Below are 27,728 nucleotides of genomic sequence, written 5' to 3'. Positions count from 1 at the left end.
AGGGTGATAATTCGTGGCCATGTAAATATCCTTTTCCTAATAGCCTTTTAGACCAGTGCTTTTACCATCCATTAATGGTCCTTGCTTGAATCAGTCATTGCACTGGAGGATTACAAGGTGATTTTTCTATTTTAGCTGTCTACTTTTATTGGCTTTTGAGGGCAGTGAGGTCAGATTAGATAAAGACTGAGAATAGGCAATTAAATTTGGAAATCAGGTCATTCCTCACCTTTTCCAGAGCCAAGTGAGTGGTGAAGTTGGAAGGTAGGTTGCTAAGGAGATAGATCAAAGAACGAATAGAGATTTGCCAGTGAAGGGGAGGCAAGAAGTAGTAGCCTGAGGAAATAAAGAGAAAGGACTTTATTTAGCACTTGTACTTTTTTTTTGGTGGGCTGATGAGATTGAAGATAGGAGAGTCAGGGAATAATTAATAGAATAGGGTCTCAGATGAAGTGGGAAGAAATGAGATTAGGAACTGCTGATTAGGGGCTTAACTCTGGACAAGCGTAGACACCTGTATTGTACCCCAGAAGTTAAGAGTTGTGAGGATTAGGTACAATTGGATATGGAGGGAAGAAGTTCTATCTGAGGACTCTTTTTCTTTTGTTGTGAGGTAAAAACACAGTTACTTTTTGAGTGTGGGATTGATGAGGGTAAACTAGGGGACATGAGCAGAGTGATGGAGGTTATAAATACTGTGGGGATGGGGAAAGAGCAGTGTTTGAGGATAAATCAGTGAAAAGACTGCTGAGTAGGGCCTTATCTGAGGTTAGAATTTATACATTTATAATCTGATGTTCTATATAAATTTTCTCTGGTGTTCTGCAGCCAGGAATGAAGCAAAGATAGATTGAAATTGGATGAGGGAGGACAGAATTGAACATGCAAGGGAGACTCTTAAAGTAATTGACAGGGAATAAATCCAACTGTCATTTTTGTTCTTAGGAATAGATTAAAATATAATTTCTTCTAGCACATATTTTTAAGGTAGGGTAAGTTATACAGATTTTATTTTAAATTTACTCTTCTTGTGTAGGCATTTTTGATATGTCTAATGGTTTACATATTTAAGACATATATATTACCAGTAACTTTGAATGATATAGGGTTTATTTGCTAATCTTTGAATATGACACCAAGAACAGAATACTAACATTCTTTTTTTTTTTCAGAATACTAACATTCTAATCTGATTGATTTTTGACAAAAATTTCACTAATAATATAGTCGTATCAATGGTCCCAAAAGGAGTAAGATAAAGCATCTAAGTTATATTTGGTTTCCATTGAAAAAAAAATTTTTTTTTATCACAGTTTGGTTTTATCATTCAATTATTGCCATTTAAAAATATTTAAATTTAATATTATAAATAGTATTCTTTCTATCTTTCTAGTCATGATTCTTTCTCATTGTTCCTTCTTGTCACTAAATTGAAAGTAAATGAGCAATGTCAGGAAGCACATGTATTCAATTTGCTACAGGACCCTGGGCCTTATAATGTCAAATGAGAATGTAAAGAAAAGGCAAATAGTACAACTGTGTTCTTACGTTCTGGTTTTGACTTTGTTTTTATTTTCTGGGTTCACTTTAGCTTCTTCTGTGCTCCTTTAATACCCAAAATAAGTAGACAAGTACTTATTTATGTGGCAACCTTAATTTGTGGGTATTTCTTGAAAGCCCAGATGTTTATGTTTAAATTTTAGCTTTATTATTGAGATCTTTGTGATAAATAATTTAAAAGTTTTTAAGTACTTAAAAAAATTATAATTAAACTAGATTTTGTCAGGTGATGAATCTTGAATGGTGTAGAAGTATATTGCTATTTGTGTGTAGGTTGTATCAAGGAAGCCTATCTATAACATTTACCAGAAGTTGGCTCTTAAAATTCCAAAAGTATTTTGAAAAGTGCTTCTTAGAATGTGAGGTATTTGAGGTATCTTAAATTACTGATTTAAAAAATAGTCTCGACTGATTTCTGTCAAATTGATCTTTGGTAGGATATTACAGTATGGCTTTTTCCCTTGCATGTATCAGTATATCAGTTTGCCATTATTTGTTCGTTTGCTTTAAAAAAAAAAAAAAAAGAATTTAGTATTGACTTTTTTTCTTTTTTACTAAACTCAAACCCACAATTGTATCACAAAATGTGACAGAGCTAGAGCTGTCTCTACACCATATTGCTATTATGTAAAATGGCAATATGTGTAAAAAAATGTAAAAAAATTTCCCACTTTATATCTTCTCAAATTATAAATACATATGTTATAAAAGCTCACTAATGAGTTATTTAATTACTTGGGGGTATCTGGGTGGCTCAGTTGGCTAAGTTTCTGACTTAGGCTGGGGTCATGATCTCTGGGTCTTGGGATCAAGCCTCACCCATATTGGTGTTCATACTTACCCCACTACCTGCCACAGGCCCTGTAGGAGGTAGGGAGGGAATCTGCTTCTCCCTCTCTTTCTCTCTGCCTCTCCCCCTGCTTTGTGCATGCTCTCTTTCATATAAATAAATAAAATCTTTTAAAAAGTTCATTAATTACTTAAAATTCAGAACATATTTCCTGTTGAAAGTATTAAAATGATGGCTCACAGTAGCCAAGTTGCAGCTCAGGAGTTATCCCTTTGCTAAGAAAAATAATAGTAGATTATACTGATGAAAATTTATCTTTTTCCTTAAGGAGCAGTTTTCTAGCCATCCAGGTCTTATAAAATTCTTTGAACCTAAAACTGTCCTAAAAAAAAAATCAATTCTTACTTGATCTCAGGGTTGTGAGTTTGAGCCCCACGTTGGGTGTAGAGATTACTTAAATAAATTTTAAAAAGTTAAAGTCAAGTCTTAAAAAAATCTTATCACAGTTAGATGATTGTTGCTACCATTTATTTTTCGTATAAGATGGACGTAAATATTTGTTAGTGTAAATAATTGTTATTGGATCTGAAGAGGAGAGAAAGAAGAGAGGAAAGTACTGGATGTCTGAAATGGATGAGAGGCAATATAGTGAAATAATTTAGATTTTGGTTTTTTGGAGAGGCAATATGGTGTAGAGACAGGCATGGAATTTAGAATCAGAAGATCTGAGTGCAAATCCCATCTTCACAATTAATTAGCTAAATAGTCTGAAACCAAATAGTCTGAACCTGTTTCTTCATCCACATAATGCAGATCACTGATTCATTCAGACATGTTTTTTTTAGATTGTTAGACCAACAAAATAATCAGAATGAAAACAAGCAATTATGAAATGTATAGTGTTTAGTCAAATAGTAGTAATAATGTAATTCTCCTTTCTGTTGCTTCCCTCTCCCTTGCCATCTTTCCTTCTTTCACTGATAACATGTTTTCACTCTTTTTTTTAAAATTTTTATTTATTTATGATAGTCACAGATTGAGAGAGAGAGAGAGAGAGAGGCAAAGACACAGGCAGAGGGAGAATCAGGCTCCATGCACCGGGAGCCCGACGTGGGATTCGATCCCGGGTCTCCAGGATCGTGCCCTGGGCCAAAGGCAGGCGCCAAACCGCTGCGCCACCCAGGGATCCCCAATGTTTTCACTCTTAACCTTAGGACTTTAGAACTTGGGTGGGAGTGTACCCGAGTCTCAACTGATTCCACTCCCTGCCCCCTATAAGGGAATTAGAGAAGTGGGATGGAGTGCACTTTTTCTGTTACCGCCTTGCTCATTTTCTCACTGTTGCCTGACAGAGTCCTGTCTTTCTCGAGGTAGGGCATAGTGTAAGGTGCCTCACAGTCTCTAGGTGTCATTATTCTCTCTCTGCCTTCACTGCCATACCCCTAATCCATATATCTAACTCTTCTTTGTATATCTAACTCTTCTTTCTCTCTCCATTTTCTCTCTCCAGTACCTTTTCTTATCCCTTCAGTTGGTTTCTTGCTGTTTGCCTACAGATATACTCAGGTCTCCTTTGGCTAAAAAAATTCTTGCTCAAATCTTAGTCACTTCTTTCACCACCAAAGAGATGTTGATCTTGTTGCCTTTATTACTTCATCACTTAATTAACCTTTTGAGGTACAGCTTCTGTCCTAACCACTGTCCTAATACTGTTCTAAATCAGTAACCTCCTTGACTTCTCTCTATGGATCTTGTTGACACTACTGTTCACACTTTCCTCCTGGACACTTCTCCCTTGCTTCTGTAAGGATGGGTATTTCTGACTTCTTTCTTCCATTCCCTGTAGATGTATTTGCCCTACCCCTTTCTCTGAGCTCTTATTAGCCGCTACCTCCCCCCCCCACACACTTTATGCACTTTCCCTTTGTGTATTACTTTCCTATGACTAGAAGTATTCTCTTTTATTCCTGCAATGTAATTGAACTGGGAAAAGCGATTGAAAATTCGGGGAGGCTGGATTCTGTACACTACAGGAGAGAATTTTTTTTCCTAAAGCAATTATAGTTGTACAGTAATAATCTGCTTTCGAAGAAGTCCGTTCTCCACTATTAAAGGTTTTCAAATGGAGACCAAAAAAGGCCCCTTGTAGAAAGGACTCATTAATTAGGTAGAAAGTTGAGCCAGATGTTCTTTTAAAGTCCCTCCCTGGGGCACCTGGATGGCTCAGTTGGTTAAGCATCTGCCTTCTGCTCACATCATGATCCCAGGGTCCTAGGATCGAACCCTGTGTTGGGCTCCCTGCTCAGTGGGGAGTCTGCTTCTCCCTCTGCTCCCTGCCTATGCTCTCTGTTGCTATTTCTGTCTCTCTGTCTCTCTCAAATAAATAAATCTTTTTTTAAAAAGTCCCCTCCAATTCAGAGATTACAATTTTTATCTGCTCCCATGGATTCAACTTTGACCTTTATTCAGATGTTTTCTAAATCATCTGCCTCTGCCTTCCCTCCCTCATCCTTTCTCTCTCACATAGTATGATGACAAGTTTGCCATCAAACTTGCTTCTCTTCTAGGCCACCTATTTTCTAGTTTCAACATCATTTTCCAGTATTCTTTTTTCTCTCCTTTTATGAGTATGGCTTTGAGAACGACTGTTCTATTCTTGGGCTACTTTGTTGATAGTAAATTATATGTGCCCAGGGATCCCTGGGTGGCTCAGCGGTTTAGTGCCTGCCTTCAGCCCAGGGCGTGATCCTGAAGTCCCAGGATTGAGTCCCACATCGGGCTCCCTGCATGGAGCCTGCTTCTTGAACTTTTTAAAAAAAGTTTAATTAATTTAATTAATTGAGAGAGAGAGAAAAAGCAGGAGCAGAAGGAGGAGCAAGGGGAGAGGAAGAAGCGGACTCCCTGCTGAGCAGGGAGCCCAGTGCTGGACTTGATCCAGGGACCCCTGGTTTATGACCTGAGTTGAATGCAGATGCTTGACTAACTGAGCCACCCAGGCAGCCCTATTCATTGAAGTTTCTTGCATTTTACCAATTGCTTAGACTTTGCTAAATGTGGTATAGGAAGGTGAATGAAGCAAGTATAGGTTTTCAGTATAGTGAGGGAGACAGAAGATTAACAGGTAAATAATTGGTTATAATTTAAACAAATACTACAAAGATCACAAAGTATCATGCTAGTGAGGACCAGTGGAAGGGAAGGGAGAGGATGTGCTTAGATACAGTGGTCAGGAGAGGCTTGTTATGCCACTAAGCAGATAATGTTTTGTTGTATACCTTTTCATATATTATGTGTATCTAGAGAGAGCTATGTAGTTTTTATATCAAATGGGATTTTGCTATTATTATTTTACTATTTTGTTCTGTTGTGTAATCTCATAATTGAGTCTCTTGAAAGTATAGCCTTTGTTTCTTAATCTCCCTACCAATTCCACTTCAGCTTTTTTTTTTTCCTTTCAGGATTTGATTTAAATTCAAATTAATTCACATATAGTGTAATGTTAGTTTCAGGGGTAGAATTTAGTGATTCATCCGTTGCATATAACACCCAGTGCTCATTACATCAAGTGCCCTCCTTAATGCCCATCACCCAGTTACCCCACTTCCTCTCCACCAATCCTCAGTTTGTCCCTATATCTAAAAGTCTCTTATGGTTTGCCTCCCTCTTTGTCTTATTTTCATTATCCTTCCCTTCCCCTATGTTCGTTCGTCTCTTTTGTTTCTTAAATTCTACATATGAGTGAAATCATAGGGTATTTGTCTTTCTCTGACTTATTTTGCTTAACATAATACCTTCTGGTTCCATCCATGTCATTGCAGATGGCATGGCAAGATTTCATTCTTTTTGATGGCTGAGTAATATCCTAGTGTGTGTGTGAGTGAGACATCTTTATCTGTTCATCAGTTGATGGACATTTGGGCTCTTCCCATGTTTTGGCTATAGTGGACATTGCTGCCATAAACATTAGGGTGCATATACCCCTTTGAATAACTGTGATTGTATCCTTTGGATAAACACCTAGTAGTGCCATTGCTGGGTTGTAGGGTAGTTCTATTTTTAACTTTTTGAGGAACCTCCATGCTGTTTTCTAGAGTGGCTGTACCAGTTTGCATTCTCACTAACAGTGTAAGAGGGTTCCCCTTTCTCCTTACCCTTGCCAACATCTGTTGTTTCCTGAGTGGTTAATTTTAGTCATTCTGACTGGTGTGAAGTGGTATCTCCTTGTTTTGATTTGTATTTCCCTGATAGTGATATTAAGCATTTTTTCATGTGTTTGTTAGCTATTTGTATGTCTTCTTTGGGAAAATATCTATTCATGTCTTCTGCCCTTTGCTTAACTGGACTCCTTTTTGGGGGGTGTTGAATTTGATAAGTTTTTTATAGATTTTAGATACTAGGCCTTCATCTCATATGTCACTTGCAAATATCTTCTCCCATTCCATGGGTTACCTTTTAGTTTTGTTGATTGTTTCCTTTGCTGTTGAAGTCTTCTATCTTGATGAAGTCCCAATAATTCATTTTGCTTCCCTTGCCTTTAAAGATTTTATTTATTTATTCATGAGACACACACAGAGAGAGAGAGAGAGAGAGAGGCAGAGACACAGGAAGAGGGAGAAGCAGGCTCCATGCAGGGAGCCCAATGTGGGACTCAATCCCAGGTCCCCAGGATCACGCCCCGGACTGAAGGCAGTGCTAAACCACTGGGCCATCCAGGCTGGCCTTCCCTTGCCTTTAAAAACATCTAGTAAGAGGTTGCTGTGGCTGAGGTCCAAAAGGTTGCTGCCTGTGTTCTCTAGGATTTTGGTGGATTCCTGTCTCACATTTAGGTCTTTCATTTTGAATTTGTTTTTGTATATGATGTAAGAAACTGGTCCAGTTTCTTCTTTCTGCATGTTGCTGTCCAATTTTTTTCCAACACCATGTGTTGAAGAGAATGCCTTTTTTCCATTGGATATTCTTTTCTACTTTGTCGAGGATTAGTTGACCGTATAATTGTGGGTTCTACTCCAACATCTGCAGTCTGGCCTCCACACCCACTGTTGGACTTGACGTTGTTTCTGATGTGACTGGTCACTGCCTAATTGCCAAATCTAAACGATGTTTTTTTTTTTCCCTTTTATTTGTGAATTCTGAATTGATTTTTCTCTCACTTTCTTGGATGTTTCTTCTTTATCACAAACTTTTCCTACAATTTTTTTTAAGATCTTATTTATTTTGAGAGAGAGAGAGAGAAACAAAAAACAAAGAGCGCGCGAGGGCGGGGGGCAGAGGCAAAGGGAGAGCTCATGTGTGGAGCCTAACTTGGGGCTTGATCTCACAACCCTGAGACCACAACCCCAGCTGAAATCAAAGAGTTTGACGCCTAACCGACTGAACTACCCAGGTGCTCTGCTGTTTCAGGATTTATTTATTTATTTATGGAAGAGAGCATGCATGTGTGCACACACGCGTGGTAGAGAGGGCAGAGAGAGAGGGAGAAAGGCAGAGTCTGCTGAGCACAGAGCCCTACTTGGGGATCAATCTCACAACCCTGAGATCATGATGTAATCCAAAATTAAGAGTCAGATGCTTAACCAACCAAGCCATCCAGGTGCCCCTATATCTCTCATTTCTTTCTTAAGAAATGTTTAAATCCTCTTAGATTCTGTTCTTGGCCCTCCATACTGATAATCTCCTAGAGTGATGGATTAAAGTTTATAATGATTTACCAGTCTTGTGGATCAAGTCCAAAGTCCTGTGTAAGGTTTCACCCAGCTTAAGGATTATTCATTTCTTTTATCTAAGGAAAACAAGAAATGAACCTTTATTAATACTTATTTTAAGAATTGATACTAGTACCTTCAATCAGTCCATATGTTAATTTATCTGATGATTATCTTTATTTTAACTGGTGGCTCTCAGCTGGGGTGATTTTATCCTCTCCCCTCTTTTCCCCCACCCCAGGATGTTTGACTTTGTCTGAATACATATTTGGTTGTCATAACTTTGTGTGGAGAAGGAGGAGAGGGTGCTATCGGCATCAAGTGGATAGAGGCCAGGGATACATCTAAAGATCCTACAATGTATAGGGGGACAACACTCAATAACAAAGAATTATTCAGCTCAAAGTCTTAATGATGCCATGGTTGAGATACCGTGCTTTAACTGGATTTTAGCATTTCCTTTAATTATGAGTGTAGGTAATCCTTCACAGGGGTATTAGTACTACCTGTAACTTTGTCATTGGTAGAAATTTCAACTATTTTCATGTTGCATTAATTTGTTACAGGTACCTTGAAATATTTCATTTATTGCTTAGACATTAAGATAGGTTTGCATTAATTGAGAAGCAAAAAATTACTATATATTTAAAAAAATTTATCTCAGTATAGTTGTCCATTGTAATCCAATGTATTTTATACATTACAGACATTATTCTGGGAAGGGTTCTGTAGACTTCACCAGATTGCCAAGGAATCCTCAGGGCAGAAAAGCTTAACCCCTGGTTAAGAGGCTTAATTAGATTGGGTTAAGCATTTTTAGTGAGAAATGCTTCATAGGTGATCACGTTTATAATTTCATGAATCACTTAATATTAAGTTGTTTTACTGTTATTAATGATGCCAAGTTTGATGACTTAGTTAAGGTAGTGACAGCCAGATACTAAAGATTCATTCCTGGGGATCCCTGAGTGGCTTAGCGGTTGAGCTCCTGCCTTCGGCCTAGGGGGTGATCTTGGAGTCCCGGGATCAAGTCCTGGGATCGAGTCCCACATCAGGCTCCCTGCATGGAGACTGCTTCTCTCTCTGCCTGTTTCTCTGCCTCTCTCTCTATCTCTCTCTGTCTCTCATGAATAAATAAATAAAATCTTAAAAAAAAAAAAAAAAAGATTCATTCGCCCTTTGCATTGCTAAGTAATCTGTGGGGGGTAACACTTTGGCACTAGGTGAGTTTTCTGTTTCTGAACAACTTTTCACCTAATAATTTTAGCATATGTTGATGATCTTTGCCTCAATTTTTTTTTACATTGGGATTACAAAATCATGATTTTCTCATTCAATTATTCTTTCTACATTTATTACTGGCTTTCTTCTGCAAAGAAGAACTTTCCTTTCTTTAATCCCACTCCAGTTCCTTTTCCTCATCTCTTTGTTTCCCCTAAGTATCACTCCGTATTCATTATTTTTTATTTATCCAGTAGATTATGCTCAGGTAGCTTTCTTTTTTTTTGCTCAGATTTTCCCCCATGTGGCCAGTGGGAGCCTCTTTACCTTGGTCCTTTGTTCTTTTGACAATTCTTCTGGTCTGTCTTTGAGCATTTACTTGCTTTCTGACACAAGAGTTCCCAAGGATCAACATGTTCTTTCTTTGCTCCAGGTCTGGACTCAGGTATTTCTTCAATGAACCATGGTTTCTTTGTGGGGATAGGTATACTTTTCACTTGTTCCTTGAACGTAGGGTATTCTATGTTCAGGGAACAGCCTAAAACAAACATTTTTCCGTGTAAATTAATGGTAACCGTTTCTTCACTTTACACCATTTTAGTTTTACAAAAGATTTCATAAGTATTCTACTTATCATCTCATACCCATGCTCTTATCTATTCACTAAAGGATTATGAGAAACTGTCTAACATTTCTCTTCTGATCTGTTCTACACACCACCCATTTCATTCATCTTTAAAGTATTCATTATATACTATTTGTGCGCCAGGAACTGCTTTAGGCACGTAGAATACATAGGAAAATGGAAACATCAAGAAGTTCCTGGTCTAATAGAGAAGACCTATATAAAGACCAAAATTTCAGTATGATTATTGCAAAAAATAGAAATACATAAATGGTGACTAAATGTGAGAAACCAAAGAAGGATTCAAGATAACAGTTGAGTATGGTATTGTTAAAATTATGAAAAGATGATCAGATGAAGAATGGTAGAGTGATTTATAGATTCTTATTATGGGACGACTGATTACATGCCAAATTTGTTTCTAGTTGTTACAAGTGAAGGTATTGGAAATCATAGGTTACCTGCATTTGGTTCTTAGAGCTTTCCTTTTCCCTGTATTCTGTGTTTTTTGTTTTTATTTTTGCTATTTTTTTTTTCCTGGATAGACTATTCTTAGAGAAACTTTCTTACTAGGATGCCTTATTATTTTTGTTCTTTAGCCTTTCAAGGAAAGATTTTTTTTTTTTTTTTTTTTGCTGAAATTAGTTTAGAGGCCATGGGGATTTGCTGTATTTGTTATGCATCCATGCCTTATGAATAAACCCATGATGTTTTTTTAACAATGATTGCACATACCAAGTATCTACCATATTTATGTGGTCATTAATACAAATTTTAGTTCTTACTGTGGGGAAATCTTAACTCAGGATAGTTGAAGGAAATGAAGAGTCAAATGGTTTAAAATTGGGACTCACCTATGTAGACAGTCCCCTAATTTTACATAATCTCTTTATAGCTAGAGATTTTCCCTCTTTTCCTAAGAATTAGGAGAGGTGTAGGAAAAAACAGAAAATCTGCATGTTTCCCAATTCAAAAAAATTTTTTTTTTTTTTTTTTTTTTTTATGATAGTCACAGAGAGAGAGAGAGAGAGAGGCAGAGACACAGGCGGAGGGAGAAGCAGGCCCCATGCACCGGGAGCCTGACGTGGGATTCGATCCCGGGTCTCCAGGATCGCGCCCTGGGCCAAAGGCAGGCGCCAAATGCTGCGCCACCCAGGGATCCCCCCAATTCAAAATTTTTAATGAGTAAATAAGGTGTCCCTCCCCTGCTCCCGCCCTCGCCCAGATACTGAAGTAATTTATAGGAGTCTAGAAATGTTTTTGTACAAGTCCCCATCTCCTCAAGTATTTCTGGCTGAGATGGCACTTAGGATTTTTCCTTGCTGTTAAAATGACATGATGGTAAATAGAATAAATTGAAATTGTAGTGTGCTATTGTTGGAATAAATATTTAACTTATCTGACATCAAACAATGGGCATTCAGCATAAATACGTTTTCCAGATATTTGTAGCTACCCTCTTTAACATGTCAAAATGTTTTTAGTTTAGCCATTTTGTTTGATGAAATTAAAAGGTTAGATTTAATGTTAAATTTAGAATTGTCCTACTGAACATTTAATATACAGGATTATGTGTAATACAATATTTCCTATCCTTTATTTTTTCTCTTTCAAATATATGATGCTTTTATACAAAAACAGTCATATACTTAATGTGAATGGGTGTAACTTCTACAGGTCAGTGATGCCTTGCAAGCCAAGGCTCTCTGACTAATTTGTCTAACCATACTCTGTGTGTGTGTGTGTGTGTGTGTGTGTGTGTGTGTAAATAAAATATGATTTGTCAGTACTTACCAATGCAAACATTTTACTCTAACCATGTCAGTTTCCACATCATTTTAGGATTATTCCATGTCCCTTAACCTTTTTTTTATGGTAGTGTTTGCTTTCTGGTCAGGGACCTTGAGGGAAGTTATTTATCTTTGTGCATTTTCTTAACAGCTTGTTTCTTATGGTCTCAGTGAGTGGTGTAATTGGATGTGTTTCCTTTGCATTAGGAGGACTGTGACAGATATTCAAAGAAGTCTGGGAAATGTAAGTTTTAGCTTTCTGATAAACTAGAAGGAAGTTAGATTAGATGAACTTTTTTGTCATCATTCTTATTAGCCTTATGTCTCTGCTCTTTATTTCATATTCTTATTCTATTCACAAGATTTCCTTACTAGGCCTTTCTTTTCTTTTCTTTTTCTTTTTTTTTTAATTTGTTGAAATACATGTATTTGTAAGCTACCTAGTCTTTCAGGGCCTTACACTTAGACAAGGTGATCTCTAAGTTCCCTTTCAGCTATAAACTTCTGATTATGCTTATTTATTTCTTCATTGAAAAATGTTTACTGAATACGTGCTATTTGATAGATAATACCCTGCAATATAAGATTATCTACCCTCCAATAATAAAATAATACATGTTCTTCAGTATCCAGGTTATGTACTGCTTCATTTGTAAAGTTCTACCTGGCACTGTAGCTTATATTATGTTGGCTTGCCCCACAAATTCTTTTAGGACTTACGAAAAAATGTAGACATAGGTTAACTTGTGTTTTCCTAAGTGTTTTGATTGTTTTGATTACTTAATGTAATTGTAGGCACCATGAAGAATTACACTTCTTTTATAATCATTTAATATAGTGACAGTCCACATAGTGATAATTATGATAATTAGCTTTTGTGAACACTAACTTTGATATGAGCATTGTTTTATTTTTTATTGTAGATGATTTTTTAATTTAAATATTTTACTTAAATTCAATTTGCCCACATATAGTATAACAGTTAGTGGAGATGAGCATTGTTTTAAATGCTTTACATATATCCATTCCTTGTAATCTTACAAAATGTTTATGAAATGGGATCTCTTTTCATCTCCATTTTTACAGATGAGGTCGGAGACACAAAGGTTAAATAAATTTCCTTAAGATTATTCTGCTATTAAGTGAAAGAACCCAGGCAGTCAGACTTCAAAAACTCATTCACTTATCCATTTTGCTATAATGCATAATTACTGTATATTTGTTGAATGAATGGGTGTTTTCATCTTTAATATATGTATTAGTTACAGCTGTAGTATCTATTTTGTACTTGGGATAAAAGACTAAGGATATTTCACTTTGAGGAGAATAGTTTTCAAACAAGGACAAACAACTTTCTTAGTAAACTATTAGGAGTGACTCTTACAGTTAATAGTATTTAAATTGTGTACTTACAGCTTGAGGGATTTTAGATAAGGGGTCTTTTTTAAAGAAAATTTGAGGCATGCATCATACTTATAGATGAACTTTGATTATGTTAAGTGTCTTGATGATTACTTGTTACTTGTTTTCAGTTGAGTGGTGATTTTATGCAATGGCTTCAAGCCACAGTTCTTCACCAGTGCCTCAAGGAAGCAGCAGTGATGTTTTCTTTAAAAAAGAGGTAGATCCAACAAAACACATTCGACCTGTGCAGTCACTGCCAGACGTATGTCCCAAGGAACCCACAGGTAATGCCTTTCTTTCTTTCTTTCTTTCTTTCTTTCTTTCTTTCTCTCTCTCTCTCTCTCTCTCTCTCTCTCTCTCTCTCTCTTTCTTTTAAACTGAGGATCTGTATTATTTTTAGAGAGTAGTCAGATTCTATATAGAATCTATATATAGATCGATATATAGAATATATATATAGATATATAGAATATATATATCGTTCTATATATAGATCTATATAGAATCTGATGGTTCCAGTTGACCCTCCTTGAACAACACAGGTTTGAATTGCATGGGTCCACTTATATGCAGGTCTTTTTTTTTTTTTTTTTTTTGTAATACAGTAGAGTACTATAACTATTTTTGTTTCTTTATGGTTTTCTTCGTAACATTTTCTTTCCTTGAGCTTACTTTCTTGTAAGAATACAGTATATAATATATATAACATACAGAATATGTGTTAATTGTTTATGTTATTGGTAGGGCTTTCAGTCAACAATAGGCTATTCGTAAAGTTTGGGGAGAGTTAAAGTTATATGTGGATTTTTGACTTACATGGAGGGGGTGATCTGTGCTCTAACCCTCGCATTGTTCAAGGGTCAGTAGTATTTAAAAGAGTAAATTTTATAGTTTTAAAACTAAAGAGGTCAATAATTTCGAAGTAAGCTTTTTGGGAAATTGGAATATAGTTCTCTTCATGCATTTCCATAGAAGTTACTTGCGTAAATTGATTAAAAAAAAGTTTTGAAAATGAAGCTTCAGATTTAAAGTTTTTTAGTTAGTCGTAGTATAGTAGAGTTTCATTATTTGAATTCCATGTTTGGAAATTTGCCTACTCCCTAAAACTTATTTATAACTCCAAAATCAATACTTGTGGTACTTTTGTGGTCATTTGCAGTCATACACAGAGAAATGAAAAACTTGAATTGCCTGATGCACATGTCCCTAGCTAATATTGAACAAGACAGCACTCTGCCTTCTTGTTTTAGCACTCATGCTATAAACAAGTGTCCCTTCTGTGGTCTATTAATGCCACATTTTGTGCACTTTTGAGATTTTTGTTGGTGATTTTGCTGTTTAAAATGGTTCTCAAACGTAGTGCTGAAGGGCTTTCTAGTGTTTCTAAGTACAAAAAGACTGCAATGTATGTGCCTTATGAAGAAAATTCATTCAGTGTGAGTCGTGAGTTCAGTGTTAATGAATGAACAATATATATTAAATAAGGTGTCTTTATTTTTTATTTTTTTATTTTTATTTTATTTTTTATTTTCAATAAGGTGTCTTTAAACAGAAACACACACAAAATAAGATTACTTATTGATCAGTTGATGAGAATTTTGTGACCAGAGGCTTGAAGGTACCTAACCCTGTATTTCCCCTAGGAGCAATTGTTCAGTATTTGCTAATTGTTACATTATAGAACAAAACTATCATGAATAACAAGGATCAACTATAATATTTCTTTCCTCTATGGTTAATGCCACAGCAGCATTTCTGTCATCTATTTATAAGCCAAACAAAGGGTATTAGAGTCCAGTGTGTCTGCCATACTACAATAGAAGAAAGGTGTATTTGTGAAAAATCTGGAGTAGTAAAGGATACAAGATATACAATAGAAAGATAGAAGAGGAAATTGAAAAAGGAAAGAGAAATTGTACATTAAGGAAAGAAATTAATGAAAGATTTTACCATTCACCCCACCCTGCAATGACAACTCAAATTTTGCATATTCTTCATTTTATACATGCTTTTCTTCCCTTGGTGAAAGCTGAAGGTTATTAATCAGACTGATTTTCATTAAAATGTTTGTTGCAGAAGAATTTCTATTTGTAGAGTAGGAACTAAGCATTTTTCTTTTTCTAGGATGTACTTTCAAATGTAGAACTTAGTTCACAGAGTTCTCTTGTTTACTTTTTGCAGGTGATTCAAATAGTTTATGTGTTGCCCCATCTCTAGTTACAGATCAACATAGATGGACTGTATATCATTCCAAAGTAAACCTCCCAGCAGCATTAAATGATCCTAGATTAGCAAAAAGAGAATCTGACTTCTTCACAAAAACATGGGGATTGGACTTTGTGGACACTGAAGTCATACCTTCATTCTACCTCCCACAGATCAGCAAGGAACATTTTACAGTGTATCAACAGGAAATCTCTCAGGTAATACCTAATCAAAAGGAAAAGAAAGATCTTTAGTTTGATTAATTGTAGATTTTTGGCCAGTAATCTTTGATGAGCTTACAGTATTATTTTCTATCTATATACATTCTGTTGTCCTGGGTTGTATTTAATTCTTTACTTAGATATATGTACATATATTTCTCTTACTGTAGTGATTTTTCAAAATACACTTTTCTAATGGTGCTAAGATTCATCATAAAATCCACCTTACCTACCAAGGAGAAAATTGTTCAGTTAGGCCAATAAAAAACAGATTTGTGAGGTTTAAGAAATGAGCAGAGTAGAACTGTTTTTGTGTCTCTCATTTACCACAGAAAATTTAATAGAACATGCTAGGTCTAGCAGAGAGTCTTAATATGTTGCTTTAAACTCAGTTCTAAGTAAGAACTGAAAAAGTGCTTAGTTTAAGAAGGCTTGTTATTCATTTAAGAGTAGGTACCTCTTTAAGTATTGTATTCCAGGCTTGCCTCACCCTATTATCAGTCCTGGTAGAATAACTAGAACTTTTATGATACCATTGGTGGGAATTTAAAGTGGTATAACCCTTTTGGAAAACAGTTTAGTGGTTTCCTAAAACATTAAAAATACTTCTGGTTCAGCATGTAGGAAACTTGGAAGCTTCTACTCCCATTCTCACAAGAAAAAAATCTGAACAAACTGAAAATCAGCAATTTAAAAGCTTTTCAAAGACCATAGCCCAGGGGCACAAACTCACTAAAGAAAAGCTACCTAATCCTAGGTCTGTAGAGTGCTTTGCCTCCTCCCACATTTTACCACCATATCAATAGGGCACCTGTATAATAATAAGGGAATACAACGGAAAGGACTGCATGTCTCAGACTTTATTTAAGTTTGCAAAGTTTTGGAGCACCTGGGTGGCTCAGTTGTTGAGCATCTGCCTTTGGTCTTGATCCTGGGTTCCTGGGATTGAGTCTTGCATCAGGCTCCCTGCAGGGAGTCTGCTTTTCCCTACTCCTATGCCTCTGCTTCTCTGTGTTTCTCAAGAAAAGATAAATAAAATCTTTTTTTTTTTTTATTCATCAATAGACTTGAAATGACAGAGGAAAGAATCAGTGAGCTTAAGGAAATGTTGATAGAAACTTATCAAAATGTCTGGGTTAGTGAAAGTATTGCTTAGAGGGAAGTTTAGTAGCATTATGCATATATTAGGAAAGAAAAAAATCTAAAATTAATAATCTAAGCTTTCGCCGCAGAAGACCAGAAGAAGAACATGTTAAATCCAAAGTAAGTAGAAGGTGAATCACTATGTTAGGTACCTATGTACATATGTACCTGTGTACTAATGTAATATTGTGTTAACTATACTAAACAAAACAGAAGAAAACAAAAGAAGAAAATAAACACACAAAATCACAAAAACAGAAGAAAATAAATAATAAAAATTATACCAGAAATCAGTAAAACTGAAAACAAGAAATTAGTAGAGAAAATCCAAACTGAAAGCTGGTTCTTTGAGAAGATCAATAAATTGGTAGCTGTCTAGCCAGGTCATTTAAGGAAAAAAGAAGACCTAAATTTCTATATTAGAAATGAATGAGGACACACCGCTAATGATCTCATGGACATTAAAAAGATAATAAAAGAATATTATGAACAGCTCTATGCTTACAAATTCCATAACGTAGGTGAAATAGATCAATTCCTTGGAAGACACAAACTTCCAGAACTTACACGTGAGAAATAGACACTCCGAATAAGACTATACTTACTAAAGAAATTGAATCAATAATAATAATCAATAATAACCTTTCAAAATAGAAAACACCAGGGCCAGATGGGTTCACTGTCGAATTATACCAACCATTTAAGCAAAAAGTTTTACCAGTTCTTAATTACCTGTTCCAGAAAGTAGAAGCAAAGGGGATACTTTCTAACTTATTCTTAGGCAGCATTAACCTAACATTGACATTAGACAAAGATATTATTAAAAAAAAGTCTGTAGACTACTATACCTTATGAACATGGATGCAGAAATCCTTAACAAAATATTGGAAAATCAAACCCAATAATGTGTGAAATGAATTTTATACCATAACTAAGTGAGATTTATTCCAGATATGCAAGGCTGATCCAATATTCAAAAAGCACTTTGTGTAATCCATACATTAATAGGCTAAAGAAGAAAAATCATATGTTCATATCAATAGATGTGGAGAAAACATTGAAAAAACTCAGTACCCATTCATGATAAAAACTCTTAGCAAACTAGGAATATAGGGAAGCTTCAACTTGATAAAGAACATCTGTAAAAACCCTACAACTAATTGTGAGAAACTAGATGCTTTCCCACCAAGATCAGGAACAAAGTAAGGATGTTCCTTCTCGCTGCTCCTTTTGAACATCACTCTGGAGATTCTAACTATGCAATGAGATAAGAAAAGGAAATGAAAATCACAGATACCATGATTGTCTATGTAGAAAATCCCAAAGAATCAGAAAAGAAACTTCTGGAACTAATAAGCAGTTATAACAAGATTGCAGGATATAAGGTTTATATTACAAAAGTGAATTGCTTTATTGTGTGCTGGTGATGTCCAGTTAGAATTTGAAATTAACACAGTGCCATTTATATCAGCACCAGAGAAAATGAAATACTTTGGTATAAATCTTAACAAAATATTTGCAAGACCTATATGAAGATAACTACAAAACTGATGAAATGAATCAATGAAGAACTAAATAAATGGAGAGAGAGTCCATGTATATAGATATGAAGACTCAATATTGTCAACATGTCTGTTCTTCCCGGCTTGCTCTATAGCTATAGATTCAATGCATCCCAGTTAAAATTCTAACAGCTTGTTTTGTAGATAAACAAAGTAGAGAGCTCAAAAATAGACCCACACAAATACAGTCAACTGATTTTTGACACAGGTTCAAAGGTCATTCAGTAGTCTTTTGAGTAAATGGTACTGGAACAACTAGATATCCACCTGCAGGGAAAAAAGAAAAAAAAATCTAGACATAGATTACCCATACCTTTCACAGAAATAAGCAGAAAATAGATTGTAGATCTAAATGTAAAACTGTAAAACTAGAAGCTCACATAGGAGAAGATACATAACTTTGAATCTGGTGATGATTTTTTAGATAGTGGCATCAAAAGCACAATCCATGAAACACAAAATTGACAAGTTAGACTTTGTTAAAATTAAAACCTTCCACTCTTTGAAAGACACCGTAAAAGAATGTATATAGGCTAGACACTGGGAGAAAATATTTGCAAAACACATGTATGATAAAGGATAGGTATCCAAAAATATACAAATAACTCCTTTTAAGAATTTGTTGACTTTTAATCAACAATAAGAAATAACTCAACTAAAAAAATGGGAAAAGAACTTGAATGAACATTTTTCCAAAGAAGATGTACAGATGACCAATAAGTATGTGGAAAAGTAGTCAACATCACTAATAGTTTTAAGTGGTAAGTTTTATATTGTGTGTATTTTGTCATAATAAAAAAATGTGCAAAAGATCTGAACAGGCATCTCATGAAAGAAGACATAAAGATGGCAAATGAGCGTATGAAAAGTTTAACATTGTATGTCATTAGGGAATTGCAAATTAAAACAACAATGAGATACTGCTATAGCATTCTATTAGAATTGCAAAAATTCAAAACAGTGACCAAATGCTGGCAAGAATATGGACTGATAGGAACTTATATTCATCGTGGGTAATTGACCCACAATGACTGCAAAATGGTAGAGCCACATTGGAAGACAGTCCTGTAGGTTCTGCCACAGTTGCCTTCAGAACTCAGAACACTACTAGCTCAGTATTTTTTCCTTTCCATGCCCCACTTTCCCATGTGTCCTATTTATGGTATCTCTGAAAAGATAGAATTGTTAGTGATCATCTAATCTGAAATTAGAGTAGGGTTTCTTTCTTTTTCTCTCCTCTCTCTTAGAAAGTATCAACCAATAGCCTTTCTGTCTTATATAGATTTTCACATTTTCTTGCTTGTTTTAAAAAAATATTTTCAGTTGATTTCTGTTATATAAATAAGGATTTTTCATTTGCATTCCCACTTCATTCCAAATTTATAGAGATTTTATTATAATTATATAAAATGGGATGAGTGTAAGCATGTATGTATTCATAGAGTTCATATTGGTTTATTAAACATACTTGTTATTTGTGTTTAATTTCAGGAGGCTAGTGATTTCACATTAAAAATGTAGAACTAGGGGATCCCTGGGTGGTGCAGAGGTTTGGTGCCTGCCTTTGGCCCAGGGCGTGGTCCTGGAGACCCGGGATTGAATCCCACGTCGGGCTCCTGGTGCTTGGAGCCTGCTTCTCCCTCTGCCTATGTCTCTGCTTCTTTCTCTCTCACTGTGTGCCTATCATAAATAAATAAAATAAAAAAGAATTAAAAAAAAATGTAGGACTAATTTGGCATATTCTTTTATGAAACATTTTGATTCTTTGAATATTCATATTGCTACATAGCATTGATTTTGTTATTTTTTTTTTATAGAGAGAGAAGATTCATGAGAGATGCAAGAATATTTGTCCTCCTAAAGATACCTTTGACAGGACTCTCTTACATACTCATGGTATGAATATATGCTATTTGTAGATAATATGTAGATAAATATATGATGTTTGTAACATAGCATAAATATCAAACAAAATCTTAATTTGGGAACTTCGATGCAGGAGAGGCATTTGCATAACTAAGAGTGAATGCTTCCTTAAGTTTTGTACTGGAGGGCCTCCCTTGCATCCGGCTAGTCCAGGCCGCTGGGTTTAATTGATCAATCCTTCCCTCCCTCCCTCCGTTCCTTCCTATTTGTTTTAATGGGAGAGAACTGAGCATGAATATATGCAAAGAGAAAGAGTTATTAGAAGGGAAGAGATTGAAGATACAGAAAGAGACAGGGTGATTGATGAAGTGAGCTCACAGAAGAGGCAGGAGGGCCTGGAGTCCAACCCAGGAAGGTTAGTTTTGGAAAGGAGGGTACTTCCTCTGAGATTGAGTTGGTGAAATAAAGGTAAAGTAGGTTCATTTGCAGTTTTGTAGATGATACAAACTAAGATGTCTAAGAAGAAAATTAATAGGGTACTAATATCCTAATATGGTATCAAAATCTTTGATCATACTGGGTGGGATGGTATTTTGAACAGTAAAAGCTGTATTCCTTTATTAGAATATTCCTATATTCTAATTAAAATTAGAATTCATTTTTATTTTATTTTATTTTATTTTTTGTAATTCATTTTTAAAAACCATATGCCAAACTTAATTTCACCAAACTTAAGATAGCACCAAGCTTTCTGTGTCCATTTAAAAAAGACTTGAAATGTATTTTGTTTCCTTGCTACCATACAATTGATTAAAATTACTTGAAACATAGGAATTTTTTCAGTGCTTTAATACTAGGCTTGACATTTGTTGAGGGAATTTAAGTGATTACATAATTGTGACATAGTATAGAATCTGGTCAAAATATATTTTATGGAATAAAATGAAAACAAGTTTAAAGAATAATATTTTCTCTCTTTTTTTTTCATAGATAAATCCAGGACAGATCTGGAGCAAGTACCTAAGGTAACAGAGCTTAATAAATGAGAATACTGCTTTTAATATCTTTAATTTTTTAATAATCTTATATATCTTTAATTTTGTCTTATAAGAAGCTTTCATTTGACCTTCTGACACTAACCACTTTGCCTGTTCTGGCACTTTGTGCATCACTTTTCTTCTTTCTTTTACCGTCATCAATTTCTTTATTACCTAAATCTACAAATATGTTTAAGTCTCCATTCTGAAAAAGAATTTTGTTGATGTTACTACCCCTTCAAATTATTAAGAGATATTTCCTTTGTATGAAAAATTTTATAGAGATGTGTCATAGGTGTTTTCTCTTTGCCCCTGCCGCTCCCCCCATAGAGTTAATTAATCAGATTCATGGCATTAATCAGATTCTCAAAGAGGTCTGTGATAACTACTCTTTAAGGTGAGAAGACACAGACAACAGAAACACAAAGGAGAGGGTAGACATTTTTAAAGTACTTTGATTCCCACAAAATAAAATTCAAAGTGTCATTTAAGGCCCTTGATTATTGATTTCCATCATAGTCAAACTCAACTTCTGCTTATTGATCTTTATACATTTTTTTACTTCAGTTAAACTATTTTGCTGGGGCTCTTCTTTACTTGTACTTTTCCTTTAGCCTGGAAGACTTTCCCTCAACTCCCCATATCTAATCTTTCACCTTACTTAAATGGCAAATTTGCATGAATACATTTCTTCCCAACTGAAGATAATTGGCCATCTTGCTGAATTTCCATAGGTAAAATGGATCAGTACATATAATAAAATATAGCATAGAAATTAAGTAAGTCAAACCATGTTTAGGCCTTATGCTAGGTACTGGAGATACAAAGATTAATTAGCTATAAATCTAGTCTCCAGGGAGTGATACATATATAGTCAATAAATAATTTTTGTGAAATATGAGATATATAAATATATGTGGCATATGTACTTGTGTTCAGAGATGGGGTGGTTGATGTGTTCAGAAATGGGGTAAGCATACAGAGATAATGTTTGCCCTAATTGATTGCCCTTTCTTTTGATATTTGTATTTTCTAGGAAAATAGTCAGGAAAGATATTCTAGACCGAAAGTATGTACAAAGATAATTAAGCATAAGAAGGTATGGAAGTTGAGTATTGCTAGAATGTAACTTGTAATAGTGGAAGTGGCAAAATACAAATTGGTGAGGAAGTTCAAAAAAAATGAAGGGCCTTTGATGCCATTCTGAAGAGTTTGGTCCTTAGGTCATAGGAATCCATTGAGAGATTTAAACAGAAGTTAATTCAGTTATACTTGCATTTTAAAAGTATATCTGACACTAGTATAGGGGATCGATTGAAGGAGGACACCAGTAGATAGCTATTTACTGTAATCCAGAGATAATGAAGGGCTGCATTGATGAAATACTCTAGACATAGAGGAGAGAGAGGATTCAAGTATTATTTAGAAAGTATAATGGGTAGGACTTAGTGCCTAAATAGTTACAGTATGTAAAGGAAAAACAATGACCTTTTCATAAAATTGAATTTGTTTGGTTTTAAAATTTAATATATGTCTATCTATAAAACTAATTTTGAAAGCATTTTAAGCAGGAAAAAATAGAAATATCAATAGAGTTTGATATTTGACATTTAAAAAAACTCTCAGTGGGAAATAACAAATTTTGGGATAAGTAGGATATCTCCCTTGGGTGTGTGCCTAGTTGGACCGCATTAGTGAATTTGGTTACATAGTGATGGAATGATCACCTCCATTGGTAAAGACAAAAAACATTTTTCTATCTTTTCATGAGTATTTTTAGTGTGGTGAAACGCTATACTTTTTTTTATACAGATTTTTGTTTGTGTAAATCAACCTATCATCACTTGCTTTTGCTGTTTATGCTTCAGATCCAAGTTAATCATTATTTAATGGTCTTATGATGTTTGAAGAGTTAATGGATATAAAAAATGTTTATCTAATTGAGAAAAATACATTTTTTAATAGATTTTTATGAAACCAGATTTTGCCTTGGACGATTCCTTAACTTTTAATTCAGTTTTACCATGGTCTCATTTTAATACTGCTGGTGGAAAAGGAAATCGTGATGCAGCTTCCTCAAAGTTGCTACAAGAAAAGGTAATTTCTTTTATACTTTTTCCATGTAGAAAACTTTTAGTTAAGTAGTACCTTTTTTGTGAGTTCTGATTTAGTTATTTAGTAAGGGCTATTGCTTTTAATTTCATTGTTACTATTATTGCCTTCATATCTTAACTGATAAAGTGAAAGCATTTTGATTCAATGGAAAACAAGTTGTGCTGGTGAAAAAGGAAAAGATAATTGTTGCAGTGCTTCTTATGTGAAATAGTTGATAGAATTTCAGCTTAAAAGATATATTTAGATAACATTTAATTGCTTACATTTATCCCAAATAATATATTGGCTAATTTTGTATTCTTTATGACTTGAAGTATAGAAAGTCAACTTTTGCTGAGTTACCATTTTTCCTTTTCCCCACATTGTAAGAATGATTATTTTGAAGAAAAATATGATAGTTACAAAATACAGTATTGTATTAAAAATACAATAGTATATTTTTAGCTTTGCAAAGCCTAATATTTTGCATGTTATTAGAAGTTTTTTAAATTTTACAATATTCTGTAAGTGAGAAGTCAACATCTTGAAAGTCACTTAAAATGTACAGTTTTAAACATAGCTTAACTCCTATCAAGAATCTTTTAAAACTTGAATAGGAAGTAAAGATCTTTTGATTCCTGTTCTTTCTCAGCAGTTTAGAGCTATTCTAAAACTGGTTCTTAAACTAAGAAGAAAGCATTTTGTTTAAGGCTAGTGACATCTCTTGGCAGTCTGAAAACTTGTCTTTGGAAGATTATTCAATAAATGTGGTCTAGTAACTAAAGAAAAAATTAGTTTGAGGAGAAGAAATGTAGGGAAAAGATCATGAGTACTCCTTTTTTCACAGTTGAAAATGAAAGTGAAGTCATTTTTCCTTTGGCAGCATTTTTACCTATAAGGATTTTCCTTGAGTAAGAACAGATTCATAAATCTGATGAAAACTATGGGTTTATGGGCACAGGCTCACTCCCACATTGCTTTTTCACATTCCAATATGTTCCCTGTTAAAGTAATACCTTAAGAGAGAAAAACAACAAAAGCCAATAAAATCTCATCCTACATACTAATACTTGCTGAATTATTTTAGGAAGACTGAAAGTTGTTCCCTTTATAGAACTTTAATAGAAAATGAATTATGAAAATATGCCGTTGAAAGGAATAGATCAATGGAATATTGATAACTTGCAGAAATCTTTGAAATTCAAATTAAACAGTTGTCTCATGCTAAATGTTTAAAGTAATGGAATTTTATATTTTGGTAAGTTACAGTATCAGATTTGTTATATTTCTATCCTGGCTCCTTTTCGTTCTACTCTCTTCTTAGAAAAGGAATGGAAGAAAGGATTCCAAGAGAACACTTTCAGATTCACTTTATGATTGATAAATAGCTGTTTTTATCTTACTAGGTTTAAAGAGAGGGAATGCTACAAAGAGGATTAGATAATTTATATTCTATTGAAGTGCTACCCAAAGTCCTGGTCTATGATGAATTAAGGAGTTTGTACTAGAATGTAAATCATTGCACTGCTTCCTTTATGAAGAAAGTCTTTCGGGGGATCCCTGGGTGGCTCAGTGGTTTGGTGCCTGCCTTTGGCCCAGGGCGCAATCCTGGTAGTCCTGGGATCGAGTCCCGTGTCGAGCTCCCGGCATGGAGCCTGCTTCTCCCTCTGCCTGTGTCTCTACCTCTCTCTCTCTCTATGTCTATCATGAATAAATAAATAAAATCTTTTTTTTTTTTTAAAGAAAGTCTTTCTATGGAAAAACAGAAAGTCTTTCTATGAAAAATCACTATTGGGCTTGATGTAGTTGATTTACTTTCCAGCAAATTCCTTTTATCAGGAACCGGTTAAATAGTTCACAAACTGGCAGCAGTTGTATAAACTGCGTCCTGAGTAGCAGTATCCTGGAGGAATTACTCATTCTCCATTTCCTATTCTGAAAATTGAGTCCACTTTAGCTTGTAATGTACTCAAGTAGCTTTGTCCCCATATTGCTTTTTAGCAACCCAAAGATTAATAAATATGAGACAAAAGAGTGCAAGAAGCAGATTTACCTTCTTTCTCTGCTCCTGCTATTACTGCCCTCCAAACCAACTACTTTCAAGAAAGAAAAAGTACCCCACAGTCATCTAAGATGGTGATCTATTTTAGAAATCTGAGATAGAATGATCTCCTTAACCACTACACCATCACACAGCATGCATCTGACTAAAAGTTTATTATAGTTAACCATTTATTGACCTCCTTCTATGTACCAGGCACTGGTATTTTATATATGTAATTTTCTAGTTTTAACAGTCTTAGAATACAGGTATAAGTATTCTTATTTTATAGATGAGGAAACTGAGGCTAAGACATACTAAGTAATTTGAATAAAGTCATCTGGTTAGTAAGTGGCAAAACTAAAATTTGAACCCAGGTGTGTCTGACTCAAAAACTGAAGCTAAGATGAATGCTGTGTCATGTTACCTTTCATCTCCTTTCCATTTTATTATGCCTGATGTCAAGAACCTTATAATCCAGTAGTTCATATAATGGCATTTAAAATACATGTAGGAATCTTATATCATTTTCAGGAAGTATTTGGATAGTCAAAGAAGATAATTTTAGAATACTCCACATGATATTTTTTTTTCTTCCTTCTTAAGCTGAGCCATTATCTGGATATTGTGGAAGTAAACATTGCTCACCAGATCTCTCTACGTTCCGAAGCATTTTTTCATGCAATGACCTCTCAACACGAATTGCAGGACTACCTCAAGAAAACTTCCCAGGCTGTAAAGATGCTTCGAGATAAGATTGCACAGATTGATAAAGTAATGTGTGAAGGATCACTACACATTTTAAGACTGGCACTTACCAGAAACAATTGTGTGAAAGTGTACAATAAACTCAAGTTAATGGCCACTGTACACCAGACTCAGCCTACAGTACAGGTGTTGTTATCCACTTCTGAATTTGTTGGAGCATTGGACTTAATAGCAACAACACAAGAGGTTCTACAGCAGGAACTTCAGGGCATTCACAGCTTCCGGTATGTCCTTTAAGCTTTTAGAAATAATGTTAGAAGTTTGTAAAGGATAAATTTTAGTGTGTAATGTTAGCTGAGGAAGTATGTATGGATGAAAGTTACATGAATATTTTTTCTTCCGGATTGATCTGTTTAGTAATGTTATCATTGTGATATTTTAGTCATAGCACAACAAAAACTGTAATGAACAATATTTACATAAACATTTGGATGGAGAAACAAAATTAAATTTTCTCGTAGATGGTACCTGTGAAAGGCCGGTCACAACTTTGAAAATAACATTTTGAAAATGTTGAAATAATTTTGTGTCAAGTTAGTAGATCAAGGTGCAGGAAGGAATACCAGTATATCTAAAATTAAGTTCATTTTGGGCACCTGGATGGCTCAGTGGTTGAGCATTTGCCTTTGGCTCAGGACGTGATCCTGGGGTCCTGGAATTGAGTTGCGCATCGGCTCTCCACAGGGAATCTGCTTTCCCTCTGCCTATGTCTCTGCCTCTCTCTCTCTCTGTGTCTCTCATGAATAAATAAAATCTTTAAAAAAAAATAAAATTAAGTTCATTTTAAAAGTTCTTGAATAGATTTTAAGTTTAATATTTAATAATGCAATTATTACATTTATATATAATTATGTGGTAATTATTAAAATTCATTTCTGATTTGCAGTCTGTTTATTACATTGCAAAAAATTCTATAAGGTAATGGAAAATACCTAATTTTTCTCAAGTTCTTATTTTGAAAATGTTTTTAACATTAGGGTTTTAACTATTTTATGTGAGATCATGTCAAAATATTTAATTTATGGATAAACCAGGTATAGACCATCAGAGTTTCATTCAGTTAAGCAGGCTTGCAATGTACTTGTAGAAGCCCCTGTTTGCTGGGAGATCTATCCAAACCTTACTCTATTAAGTGACTATTAAAAAGTTTGTATGGAAGATGTATTCTGTAACTTAATATATATTTAATATATTCTGGAAAAGTTAGCTTCAGGAGAAATGTAACTGAATTATAAGTTCTTATTGACTAGGGATGGGTATTGGAATATTTACCTAGAACACATTTTTTGAAAGGTGGCCCAAATTTAATGACATAAATGATTGATTCATTCCTTCAAGACATGGTTATTGATCACCTTTACATGTGAGACACCAAGCAGATTGCTGAGAATATTGCCATGAACAAAGCAGAGATGCTCTCTGCTCTGTTTCTACAATTTATTTGGCAGAATAAAGGAGACAGAAATTACTGGGTAGTCATCATGCTGTGCAATACTGTATGATGATGAATGTACGGATTGTCACGGAGCTCTAACCTTAGGGAAGGAACCTAATCTAGACTTGAATGTCTAAAGAAAATGTCTGAGTCACAAACCTCTTTGAGAATCTATTGAACACTGCTAATTAGATCTTCTTTCCATAAAGACATACCGGTACCTATAATTTTACAATCATTTTTGGGTGGATCATAGTTCTTTGA

The 27,728-nt window shown here is 34.7% G+C and overlaps 1 protein-coding gene across 9 annotated transcripts in view; it reads left to right on the top strand.

Moving 5' to 3' along the window:
• Positions 1-27,728, top strand: part of VPS54 (VPS54 subunit of GARP complex) — a 76,343-nt gene that overhangs the window by 7,208 nt on the left and 41,407 nt on the right. The window contains exons 2-8 of one of the 9 annotated variants that reach the window (XM_072743087.1): positions 11,840-11,932; positions 13,221-13,376; positions 15,310-15,515; positions 20,041-20,119; positions 21,080-21,114; positions 23,092-23,223; positions 25,868-26,253. In XM_072743087.1, coding sequence (XP_072599188.1) covers positions 13,241-13,376; positions 15,310-15,515; positions 20,041-20,119; positions 21,080-21,114; positions 23,092-23,223; positions 25,868-26,253 — 974 coding nt within the window. In that variant the 5' untranslated portion in view covers positions 11,840-11,932; positions 13,221-13,240. Of the gene's footprint in view, positions 1-10,013; positions 11,933-13,220; positions 13,377-15,273; positions 15,516-20,040; positions 20,120-21,079; positions 21,115-23,091; positions 23,224-25,867; positions 26,254-27,728 lie in introns of those variants that run through there. The other 8 variants (XM_072743084.1, XM_072743085.1, XM_072743088.1 and 5 more) reach the window with 8 other exon arrangements.

Source organism: Vulpes vulpes, chromosome 16, assembly GCF_048418805.1.
Source record: "Vulpes vulpes isolate BD-2025 chromosome 16, VulVul3, whole genome shotgun sequence".
In the NCBI taxonomy this organism is placed as follows: domain Eukaryota; kingdom Metazoa; phylum Chordata; class Mammalia; order Carnivora; family Canidae; genus Vulpes; species Vulpes vulpes.
Note: the sequence above shows the minus strand (reverse complement) of the source record. Positions and strands in the feature narration are given on the sequence as shown.